The sequence below is a fragment of the Syngnathus scovelli genome, chromosome 15 (assembly GCF_024217435.2).
Source record: "Syngnathus scovelli strain Florida chromosome 15, RoL_Ssco_1.2, whole genome shotgun sequence".
NCBI lineage: Eukaryota > Metazoa > Chordata > Actinopteri > Syngnathiformes > Syngnathidae > Syngnathus > Syngnathus scovelli.
This window is the reverse complement of record NC_090861.1, coordinates 13023783-13036271: the sequence shown is the minus strand read 5'-3', so window position 1 is coordinate 13036271 and position 12489 is coordinate 13023783. Positions and strand designations below refer to the sequence as shown.

Sequence of the window (12489 nt, the reverse complement as noted above, 5' to 3'; positions counted from 1 at the left end):
ATCTACATATTTTCGTTTTGCTGTGCATCTTTTCCCTGCCATTTCGAGAGCCCAATTGACACTAATAGTTTACTGGAATGTGTTTGCCCATCCTACTTTGTGGAATTTCACCACATGCGCTTTTGACGAAAATACTAAATTGAACTCAAGTGAAGCCAACACGCACAACCCCCCCCCCCACACACACACACACACCTACACACACACACAAATGTTGATATGAACATAAAAGAGCCGCATGCGGTTCGGGAGTTGCGGCTTGGCCAAACCTGTACTATACAACTTTATTTGTGTAAAATTTTCACAACAGCTGTCACACAAACAAAGCGGGAAAAACCGAAGACGTGCGTGTTCCGCCCACGCTGGATTTATTTGCACCTTTGAAAAGACACCGTATTGCCGCAGATGTGGCAAAGAGTACTTTTGGGCATCTGAGACGGAAGGATGTCCAAAGCATCACGTCACCTGCTCTGGTAGGAATGGTGGTGGGACGTTGAGGTCAACCGCTTTGGGGTTGGCTGAATCTTTGGTCGCAGGATGCCACACACTTGAAGACAGAAGCAGAAAAGCAGAGCTAAATGCAAAATGTACTCACCGGTGACTCCAATTTTTTCCCCCCCTGAAGAAATGGATGGACGGGTGGCCCCGGCTGGCCGGTGGGACTCTTGTTATTCTGACCCTTTTTAGTGCGCGTTTGGGGCAACAACCGTTTTTTGTGGCGCTCTCTTCTGGTTCAAGAGTGCCCTGCATGTGAATTTGCCTTTCCTGCCTTCTGATTGGATGAGCGCCGGTGTGACGCGGTGCCTCTGTCACCGTGGCGGGGGGTATACGTCGGCATCGGAGCGTCTGCCAACGTCTGAGACCGGCTGGCAGTGTATCGGAGGTGTCGAGTGCGGTGCCGCTGGAGCTCACTCACCAGCTGGTGTTAGGGCCACAGAATGAAGGCCAAGGAGAAGACTAGAAAGAGAAACAGAAACTTCTCCTCCAATTGTTTGATTTGTCTCTTGTGAGCTTCGATGAATTCTTTCAGCTCTTTGTTCCTCTAGGACGGACAAATGGAAAGTAGCCTTCAAAAGCCAGTAAGCGTGCAAGTAAGTGCCGGGCTGGCTTTGGGCCCTTACCTGTTGCGCGCTGTGCAGCAGATCCATTCTCTCTTGGAGGATGCAAGCGTCGCGCTCCCTCAACTCCCACATCAGGGCTCGCTTCCATTGGTCCACGGCGCTCCTAAGCTCTTGTCTCTGATCCGCCGTCAGCACGTCATTCACGCCAGCGTGGCTGGCTTTTTCGCCGTCCGTGGCGGGGCAGTCCCGCTGCGGTAGCGCCTCGTACAACATGGCCTCCAGCTCCATGATCCTCTGGGCCGCAATCCTCGTCCATCAGTAGTCCGGCGGGAGATTTGAGGGCGGCTTACCTTATGAGCCTGGTCCATGGAACGCTTCCTGAAGTCCAACTCTTCATCCAGGTAGCCCTTCTGGTTGCAGAACATATCCTAGCACAGCTCAAGGTCAGAATTGTTGGGGCACATTGCCCCGAGTTCCCCTTGGCTGATGTCGCGTGTCTGTCTACCTTCTCACTTTCAATGTCCAACATCTTCTGTTGAAGTGCTGACTTGGTCACTTTGATGTATTCTAACCACTGAGGAAAGGCTGCTGTCACATAAGCAGAATGCGAGAGCGTGCGTGGACGTGCGCGTTACCTTCTCGGCTAGGGTGGGAAGGGTCCTGGCGTGAATCACGACCACCTGCTCCTCGTTGGTGAGATTCTGCAAGAGCCCAAAGGCACAGCGTCAACAAGGTTCTTTCAGCGCAAAGCCTTCCAAAAGTCACATTTGAGCCGCCGAGTCTCGTGGAGTGCGAACATAAGGAGTTCGACATACACTTACGGCGTTATCGCCCAGGATGTCCAGCTTCTTCATCAGATCACTGATGACGATGTCCTGGGGAAAGGCGCAAGGAGCCATGTAAGGTGTTCTGGGACCTCAGGTTAAGGTTAGGGTTGCGAGGGACGCCTTACGTACGCTCACGCCGTCGGCCTCGCAGTAGATCTGCAAAGGGCTGAGGCCGTCTGGGAAACGGACTTGCAGAAACTTCAAGACGGAGGAGCGCCACTCCCTCTCCTGAAAGGCAGAGGCATGCATCCGTCCGTCCGTCCGTCCGTCACATCTCTGGCCTCAACACGCTTGTGCGAGTCTTCCCACCTCCAGCTCCAGGATGCGGAACTCAAGCAGTTCGTTTTGGTCTCGGATATCCTGGATGTGCTCTTTCAGACGCGCTTCTTCCGCCTCCATCCGCCTGACCTGAAAAGACAGTCAGACCTCATCTGCGGGGCTTCCGGACGGGTGTGACGCCAAGCGACTCCGCCCAGCGCCTTTCTTTCCGTCACCTTTTCGGCCAACTGCTGATTGCTCTGACGCAGCAGCTGCTTCTCCTCCACCCACTTGACATTCTAGAAGAGACAAACGCGTGGACAGCTTTGGAATGTTGTGTCATTTTCATCCACAAATTCTTTGGTTGACTGGAAAATGACATTTGCTTTTCTCCACATTTTCCCAGCCACGTTCATAGGGGGTTGGTCCAGTAATGCCAGACGAATGAGTGACTGAAGAATGTAGCTATTTTGTCTGAGAAAAAGGTGTGCTCATTGATAAGCTTACCTGTCCTTGTTGCTTCAGCGCTGACTCCAGATCTGCTACTCTGCTTTGATAGTGACCCATTTCTACTGTCATGTAACATGGGGGGAAGAGATGGTGCAAATGGTAAAATATGGATTGTTCACAGGAATAAATTGGCAGAGCTGAAATTCCAAATTTGTCCAAAAGATGGCGCCAGACCAAAACATGAGACCAAAAAAGGGGCCAAAATAAGCTAAGCAAGTTAAAATAGAAATAAAACAGGAACACGGTGTCGGATTGTGAGTCACGCATGGACGCACAAATGTGATTTTTACTTTTTGATTTCTTTGCTTGGCTAAAAATGTATTCTGTAACAGCTTAAAGCAATATTGTTAGTCAATTCGATCAAGGGACCCGTCACTATGAGAATAGTGGCGTGACATAAATTGTTTGGAGAAGCACAAATGTGATTTTTACTTCTTGATTTCTTTGCTTGGCTAAAAATTGATTCCCTCTTTCATGAACTGTGTTTTGCAATCGAATTGTTCTGGGATTGAATGATTTTATTAACACGGGTATCAGTGGGTGAAATTGTTCGGTTTCTGGAGTGATTAAGATTTGTAATTCTATTTCATGTTTCTTCAATAAATGTGTTGTGTATATTCATCTACTTTGTTGTGCGCTGATTTGTACTGAATGTACAATCGATGGTTCGGGGTTGATTTGACAATTTGATTAATGTGCGGGGGGTTATTATGGTATAACATAGGACCGTAATAAATAAAAGTAACATCAGACAATTTTAGAGAATTGAATAACTTTCGTAGTTATTTGAGACACGAGTGAATTTCAATCCGTTTGAAAGTTTGCTTCGTCTGAATAAATTAACGGAAGTGTTTGAATCGGATTATCGGTTTGGTGTAGAACTGAAAGTAATTTAATTATTTGAAGGGCGCAGGCCCGTTTCCCCTTTTGACGGGCCGCGTAAAAAGTAACTCCGAACATGTTAGAGAATTAAATAACTTTCGTAGATATTTAAGGGAAGAGTGATTATTGAAAGAGGTGCGTTTGACACTACCATCAGCTTTTCTCTGGTCTGAAAGGAGGAGGAGGGAGGCTCCTCCTCCTCCTTTCAGACCAGAGAACACCCGAGGCTGGGTGAGAACGGGGAGGCTGCGACCCGGCCGGGGGTTGCGGGAAGGGGCGCCACCTTGATCTCCTTCTCGGCGTCGTAGTCCCCTCCGCTGGTCTGGGCTAGCAGAGCGTAGGCTCGTTGCAGCGCTTGATATTCTTGCGTCAGCTGGCGGTAGCGAAGCTCCGCCTCCTCATGCACACACCAATGCAACACAGCACTAGTACCAGAATCAGTCAGACCGGCGACAAAGCACCCGCGACGCAAAGACGAGTCCGATTCCAGGCTGAAGAGGAATGTTTGGCGCCAATACGCTGGCAGAAATGGCGGGCTACCTCTTCGGGTTCCGTGTCGGGGGTTCTGTCGGTGTGAAAAGACAAGGACGATCCGTCCGAGTCCACCAACACGTCTTCGTCGTAGCCGTAAAATGTTTCGATGACCTGCGGGCGTGGAAGCAAACATCTCTCTGAACAAACTGAAGCGACACCTCACGATGAATCGACGAGAGGAACGATAGCGAGAAAAAGGCCATTTCATCTTGCGCAACACCAAGCAGCCGCAAACAAACAGACTCACCTTGCAGGACCTCACGCTTTGTTCCTCCTCAGAGATTCTCGACGTCGGTATCGTAGCAGCAAATCTCTCTCCTGTCGACACAAATAATCCGCCTTTGAGATTCTTTGGATGCAAAGGGAACGAACGGCTCCGGCGCAGAAACAAACGCGACTCACGATGACATTTCTGACATGAGCTCCTGTCTCCAGAGCCTGAAAAACCCGTCACCGGCGATGATTGGAGGGACGCTCGTCTTTTCCAAAAGTGACAACTACAGGGTGTGTCAGGGTTTTCCAGATTATCTTTATCGTATGATTATGTTGCTTTGACTTTGACTGCAACCTGTAATAAATAATATTATTTATCCCTTATTTATCCCTATCGCTTATCCCTTCCTACACAAAGTCGTAAAACATCCCTTGCTATGTTTTGACTAGAGGTCAAGGGCTTTCTCTATTCAATCCACTCTTACACCCACCCTGTTTCTCTTAATAAAAATGCTCGTGCAGGAGCCGAGAGTCAGACTTCATTCGTACAACGGATGGACTCTCCACCTGCAGGTGTCCAAAAGAACTTACTTGTCTCCCGTGTGGTTCTTGCAAAGTAAGTTGGAGCGAGCGCAACTCTAACAGGGTGCATTTTGCCACTAGCTGCCTACGGACAATGACGTCGCGCTCGCGGCTCATGGTTGACGGGCTGAGCAGCCGGGCGAGTCCGTCGTTTTCAGCGCACAGCGAGTGGCAAAGGCGCTGACAAAACGGGAGCTTTGAGCTGCTGAAAACGGCAAAACAAGTCTAAAGCGTGTTCAAACGCGTGCGCACAATGCTCCTGCTTGAAAGGTCGGAATTTAAGGGGCCAATCTTTTGGATGGCGGCCGCCGGCCAAGCTTTGGACGGAAAAGGTTTCCTGGCGACAGCGAGCGAGCGCGGCGCTGCCGTACGTGCACCGAGTCACCTGCTTGAAGACCTTGGACAAGTCGTCGATGATGTGCCGCTGCTCCACAACTTGAAGGAACTCCATTTCACCGTCCTGCTGGCCGCAACCGCGCTCCAGGTCATTGAGCGAACTAGGCCTTCTCTGTGGAACACAAATGCAGTGGACTCTGTTGGCACGCCGCCGTTGTCCGCGTCGACTTACCAAGCTTGCCATCTCCTCGTTCTCCTGGGTGACAAAGCGCACTTTGTTTTCAAGGCGACACAGCACCAGTGAGAGTTCTTCATTCTTCCTGCTCAGGCGTTTGTTTTTGTACAGGAGTGGCAGAAACTGGCTTTCTGTTTCTCTCAGTCGCTTAAGCTGCAAGCATGAAGTGCGGGATGCGAAAGACGCACCACACACACACAACCACTCGTTCAAAGTTCAAAACTGTTTTTGTGCTACCTTCCTCCAGCAACGAACTAAGTCATGCGTACTGCAAGTGTGTGATGAGGTGGCTTACGCTATGAAGAGGATTGCTAGTAGCGCCGTTGACCCCACTTCCAGGGTAGTTTAGGCCCGCCCTTTGGGAATCCCTCAGGGCAGCGATCTGCTGCTCGGCAGCCTGAGTCTGCAGCTGAAGGCGGTGGACGTGGCCGGCCCCAGGGATTTATCCAAAACACTAACCGCTCTGTCTTTCAGCTTGATCTCATCCATCTGGATGTACAAACGGGGAGCGCTCAGGCAGGCGGGCAAACTCATTTGCCAGAATTGTGACAAAAACAAAGAGAGCAACCGGCCAATTTTTATCTTGAATCGACTAGAACACCATTGCTGTGACAAAAGCGAAGCGAGCAACCGGACGTTTTCTTCTTGTGAAATAGAATAGTCTGTAATCGCCCGTATGCCTTGCCACATACTCCTGGTGTTGTTGGCGTCGTGGAAACGATCCTGAATTTTTCGACTGTGGTCTCGCTTCGCTACCCTGATGGCACGGTTCAAGTTGGCTCTCGCTGTCCTCAGTGTCTCCTTGTCGCCAGACTTGAAGGCAGAGTTCCGCGCTCGTAGCGTTTGACGTACCTCCTCAGTCATCCAGGGTCGTTGGTTGCCCCGGGTGATGATATTCTTAGTGGTGCTGACGTCCTCGGTGCATTTGTTGACGTAGGCTGACACAGTCATGGCACACGCATGTCAAATCTACATCGGGGAAACTGGGAGGGAGGGAGGGCGGGAGGGAGGCAAGCAGGGAGGCAGGCAGGCAGGGAGGCAGGCAGGGAGGCAGGCAGGGAAGCAGGCAGGGAGGAAGGCAGTGTCTGTCTGTTGAGGTTTTCACCTTGTTCTTCTCCTGCTGAAGTTCTAACTGGACGTCCATCAGTTTGGCTCTCAGCTCGTCATTGGCGGCCTGAAAGGCGTCCGTTCGCTCCGCCTTGACCCGCCCTGCCGGAGCTCGTTTGGACATCTCTTACTCGAGTCTCGCCCGGTCGTCAGTCAGAGATCACAACATTTGTACCTGGAGAGCACAAACGCAGCGCTGTTTTCCACTGGCTTCGGACTCAACTTCAATCGGTACCGTAACGTACAACATCATAAACATAGATCTAGCTTGACTTATTCATTGAATAAATGCATTTGGTTCTTCAAAACTGCATCACGCAACATAGCGTGACCGAGACGGCCGTTATCCACCTGCGTGAAGTTATTTGGTGAAATGAATGAGATGTTTAAGACACCATCGTTTTGTCTCTATGTAGATGAAGGGAAATAATCGATTGCTGAAGGTCCAAAGGTGTTGTGATAAACAAATAAACATATTAGTGACATATTTGTGATAAACATATTAGGCAGGATAATCACATATGTTAACTTGACTGCCCACACTGTATTTATTTATGGTTATTTGTTAAATCGAGTACTGTTAGACATGAAACAGGAAGTGTTTAACATAAATGGACGACGAAAGGGGTACTCACCATTGTAGCTCCTGCTGGTCAATGATACGAGCCTCTTCTTGCAGTGGAACACATACAGCCAACAAACACCGTGGAACCTAAAGGAAGGAAATTAAACATTAACATTTAGCCTCAACCAACATTCACAGATACAACGCAACGCAAACTACACAAACATAAATCTTTTTAAACACAATGAGTTGTACTTACCGTGTACGCTCTAGACGGTCCACTTGCAAGCAGAAAATAAAGATATTTCTGTTGATAATCGTCGTGTTTGTATCCGTTGTCTCGCTCAAGGCCTTTGCGCCCACAGATTTGAATTTTGGCCAGAGTTCAGCCTATTGACGTCATTTCCGCGGTGTAATACCCGCATATCTGAAACGGCAAAGTTAAGAGTAGAGTTAAATAAAGTTTTTAATCAACGCAATAATTTACAAACGTTGACCAGTCGAAATAATCGTCGAAATTTGGCGTCTGTGGCTGGAAGCAGACGCCGAGTTCGACGTTCCTCCCAAATGCCACACTGCCTCGCTTTTCAGGCCAACAAAAAAACATATTTTTCAAAACAAGATTCAAGATTCAAGATTCAAGAGTTTTTTTATTCGCCATGTTTGAGCGTGCCAAACAAGGAATTTGACTTCGGTAAATCACAGCCTCTGTTCAACATTTGGTGACTAACAACAACACTCGGGACATGTGAAGAACGAAAGATATTCTCAAACACCCCCTGATCTTAAACTCCCTAGAGGGCAAGGAAAAACTCAAAACTCCAGCTAGGGGAAATGAGAAACCTTGAGAAGAGACCACAGATGGGAGGGTCCCTCTTCTAGGATGACCAGGCTGCAATGGATGCAGAGAGGACACATAGTACAAACAGTGTAGACAAAAAAGGTGTGGCAAGCGGGATGTTATTGCACAGTAATCACTCTGAGACTCTAAGAGTGGTGTGAGTTCATCAGAGCGACAGCCTGGGGGAAGAAGCTGTCTCTGTGTCTGCTGGTTTTAGTGTACAGAGCTCTATAACGGCGTCCGGAGGGGAGTAGTTCAAACAGGCTGCAACCTGGGTGCGAAGGGTCTGTTGAGATGTTACTTGCACGTTTCCTGGTCCTGGACAGGTACAAGTCTTGGATAGATGGGAGGTTGATTCCAATTATCTTTTCTGCAGTCCTTATTGTCCGTTGCAGTCTGTGCTTGTCTTGTTTGGAGGCTGATCCAAACCAGACAGTGATGGAGGTGCAGAGGACAGACTGGATGATGGCAGTGTAGAAGGTCTTCAGCAGCTCCCGTGGCAGGTTGAACTTCTTGAGCTGTCTCAGGAAGTACAGCCTCTGCTGGGCCTTCTTCCGGAGATTGTAAAAACAATGAGTTGTAATTACCTTGTACGCTCTAGACGGTCAAGTTGCAAGCTGAAAACAAAAATATTTGTCTTGTTAGTCGTCGTGTTACTAACCGCTGTGTCTTGTTTGCCAGCATTGCCGCTTTCCTACTTCCTGTTGCAAGCCACGCCCACGGATTATAATTTTGCCATGAGTTCCGCCTATTGACGTCATGTCCGCGTCGCATGACTGCGACGTAATATTATCTAAAACTGTTTGTGCGGCATGGTGTTGTTCTGTGCGGTATTGTGTTATTCTGTGCGGCGTCGTGTTGTTCTGTGCGGCGTAGTGTTGTTCAGTGCGGCGTCGTGTTGTTCAGTGCGGCATGTTGTTGTTCAGTGCGGCATGTTGTTGTTCAGTGCGGCATGGTGTTGTTCAGTGCGGCATGGTGTTGTTCAGTGCGGCATGGTGTTGTTCAGTGCGGCATGGTGTTGTTCAGTGCGGGATGGTGTTGTTCAGTGCGGCATGGTGTTGTTCAGTGCGGCATGGTGTTGTTCAGTGCGGCATGGTGTTGTTCAGTGCGGCATAATATTGTTCAGTGCGGCGTAATGTTGTTCAGTGGGGCATGGTGTTGTTCAGTGCGGCATGGTGTTGTTCAGTGCGACATGATGTTGTTCAGTGCGGCATAATGTTGTTCAGTGCGGCATAATGTTGTTCAGTGCGGCATAATGTTGTTCAGTGCGGCATAATGTTGTTCAGTGCGGGATGGTGTTGTTCAGTGCGGCATGGTGTTGTTCAGTGCGGCATGGTGTTGTTCAGTGCGGCATGGTGTTGTTCAGTGCGGCATGGTGTTGTTCAGTGCGGCATGGTGTTGTTCAGTGCGGCATGGTGTTGTTCAGTGCGGCATGGTGTTGTTCAGTGCGGCATGGTGTTGTTCAGTGCGGCATGGTGTTGTTCAGTGCGGGATGGTGTTGTTCAGTGCGGCATGGTGTTGTTCAGTGCGGCATGGTGTTGTTTAGTGCGGGATGGTGTTGTTCAGTGCGGCATGGTGTTGTTCAGTGCGGCATGGTGTTGTTCAGTGCGGCATGGTGTTGTTCAGTGCGGCATGGTGTTGTTCAGTGCGGCATGGTGTTCAGTGCGGCATGGTGTTCAGTGCGGCATAATGTTGTTCAGTGCGGCATAATGTTGTTCAGTGCGGCATGGTGTTGTTCAGTGCGGCATAATGTTGTTCAGTGCGGTATATTGTTGTTCAGTGCGGTATAATGTTGTTCAGTGCGGCATGGTGTTGTTCAGTGCGGGATGGTGTTGTTCAGTGCGGCATGGTGTTGTTCAGTGCGGCATGGTGTTGTTCAGTGCGGCATGGTGTTGTTCAGTGCGGCATGGTGTTGTTCAGTGCGGCATGGTGTTGTTCAGTGCGGCATGGTGTTGTTCAGTGCGGCATGGTGTAGTTCAGTGCGGCATGGTGTAGTTCAGTGCGGCATGGTGTAGTTCAGTGCGGGATGGTGTTGTTCAGTGCGGCATGGTGTTGTTCAGTGCGACATGGTGTTGTTCAGTGCGACATGATGTTGTTCAGTGCGGCATAATGTTTTTCAGTGCGGCATAATGTTGTTCAGTGCGGCATAATGTTGTTCAGTGCGGCATAATGTTGTTCAGTGCGGCATAATGTTGTTCAGTGCGGCATAATGTTGTTCAGTGCGGGATGGTGTTGTTCAGTGCGGGATGGTGTTGTTCAGTGCGGCATGGTGTTGTTCAGTGCGGCATGGTGTTCAGTGCGGCATGGTGTTGTTCAGTGCGGCATGGTGTTGTTCAGTGCGGCATGGTGTTGTTCAGTGCGGCATGGTGTTGTTCAGTGCGGCATGGTGTTGTTCAGTGCGGGATGGTGTTGTTCAGTGCGGGATGGTGTTGTTCAGTGCGGCATGGTGTTCAGTGCGGCATAATGTTGTTCAGTGCGGCATAATGTTGTTCAGTGCGGCATGGTGTTGTTCAGTGCGGCATAATGTTGTTCAGTGCGGCATAATGTTGTTCAGTGCGGTATAATGTTGTTCAGTGCTGCATGGTGTTGTTCAGTGCTGCATGGTGTTGTTCAGTGCGGGATGGTGTTGTTCAGTGCGGCATGGTGTTGTTCAGTGCGGCATGGTGTTGTTCAGTGCGGCATGGTGTTGTTCAGTGCGGCATGGTGTTGTTCAGTGCGGCATGGTGTTGTTCAGTGCGGCATGGTGTTGTTCAGTGCGGCATGGTGTAGTTCAGTGCGGCATGGTGTTGTTCAGTGCGGCATGGTGTAGTTCAGTGCGGCATGGTGTTGTTCAGTGCGGGATGGTGTTGTTCAGTGCGGCATGGTGTTGTTCAGTGCGGCATGGTGTTGTTCAGTGCGACATGATGTTGTTCAGTGCGGCATAATGTTGTTCAGTGCGGCATAATGTTGTTCAGTGCGGCATAATGTTGTTCAGTGCGGCATGGTGTTGTTTAGTGCGGGATGGTGTTGTTCAGTGCGGCATGGTGTTGTTCAGTGCGGCATGGTGTTGTTCAGTGCGGCATGGTGTTGTTCAGTGCAGCATGGTGTTGTTCAGTGCGGCATGGTGTTGTTCAGTGCGGCATGGTGTTGTTCAGTGCGGCATGGTGTTGTTCAGTGCGGCATGGTGTTGTTCAGTGCGGGATGGTGTTGTTCAGTGCGGCATGGTGTTCAGTGCGGCATAATGTTGTTCAGTGCGGCATAATGTTGTTCAGTGCGGCATGGTGTTGTTCAGTGCGGCATGGTGTTGTTCAGTGCGGCATAATGTTGTTCAGTGCGGCATAATGTTGTTCAGTGCGGCATAATGTTGTTCAGTTGTTCAGTGCGGCATGGTGTTGTTCAGTGCGGCATAATGTTGTTCAGTGCGGCATAATGTTGTTCAGTGCGGTATATTGTTGTTCAGTGGGGCATAATGTTGTTCAGTGCGGCATGGTGTTGTTCAGTGCGGAATGGTGTTGTTCAGTGCGGAATGGTGTTGTTCAGTGCGGGATGGTGTTGTTCAGTGCGGGATGGTGTTGTTCAGTGCGGGATGGTGTTGTTCAGTGCGGGATGGTGTTGTTCAGTTTGGCATGGTGTTGTTCAGTGCGGCATGGTGTTGTTCAGTGCGGCATGGTGTTGTTCAGTGCGGGATGGTGTTGTTCAGTGCGGGATGGTGTTGTTCAGTGCGGGATGGTGTTGTTCAGTGCGGGATGGTGTTGTTCAGTGCGGCATGGTGTTGTTCAGTGCGGCATGGTGTTGTTCGGCATGGTGTTGTTCAGTGCGGCATGGATTTGTTCAGTGCGGCATGGTGTTGTTCAGTGCGGGATGGTGTTCATTGCGGGATGGTGTTGTTCAGTGCGGCATGGTGTTGTTCAGTGCGGCATGGTGTTGTTCAGTGCGGCATGGTGTTGTTCAGTGCGGCATAATGTTGTTCAGTGCGGCATAGTGTTGTTCAGTGCGGCATGGTGTTGTTCAGTGCGGCATGGTGTTGTTCAGTGCGGCATGGTGTTGTTCAGTGCGGCATGGTGTTGTTCAGTGCGGCATGGTGTTGTTCAGTGCGGCATGGTGTTGTTCAGTGCGGCATGGTGTTGTTCAGTGCGGCATGGTGTTGTTCAGTGCGGCATGGTGTTGTTCAGTGCGGCATGGTGTTGTTCAGTGCGGCATGGTGTTGTTCAGTGCGGCATGGTGTTGTTCAGTGCGGCATGGTGTTGTTCAGTGCGGCATGGTGTAGTTCAGTGCGGCATGGTGTAGTTCAGTGCGGCATAATGTTGTTCAGTGCGGCATGGTGTTGTTCAGTGCGGGATGGTGTTGTTCAGTGCGGCATGGTGTTGTTTAGTGCGACATGGTGTTGTTCAGTGCGACATGATGTTGTTCAGTGCGGCATAATGTTGTTCAGTGCGGCATAATGTTGTTCAGTGCGGCATAATGTTGTTCAGTGCGGCATGGTGTTGTTCAGTGCGGGATGGTGTTGTTCAGTGCGGCATGGTGTTGTTCAGTGCGGCATGGTGTTGTTCAGTGCGGCA

General features: G+C 49.9%; 1 protein-coding gene across 1 annotated transcript; it reads right to left on the bottom strand.

Moving 5' to 3' along the window:
* Positions 1 to 338: 338 nt before the first annotated feature.
* On the bottom strand, positions 339 to 1568 carry LOC125982046 (janus kinase and microtubule-interacting protein 3-like). Its single transcript, XM_068653254.1, has 2 exons — positions 1122 to 1568; positions 339 to 1042 (listed from the first exon to the last, which is right to left on the bottom strand). Exons 1-2 carry the CDS (start codon positions 1347 to 1349, stop codon positions 926 to 928), a joined length of 345 nt encoding a protein of 114 aa, XP_068509355.1. The 5' UTR covers positions 1350 to 1568; the 3' UTR covers positions 339 to 925.
* Between the last annotated feature and the right edge of the window lie 10921 nt (positions 1569 to 12489).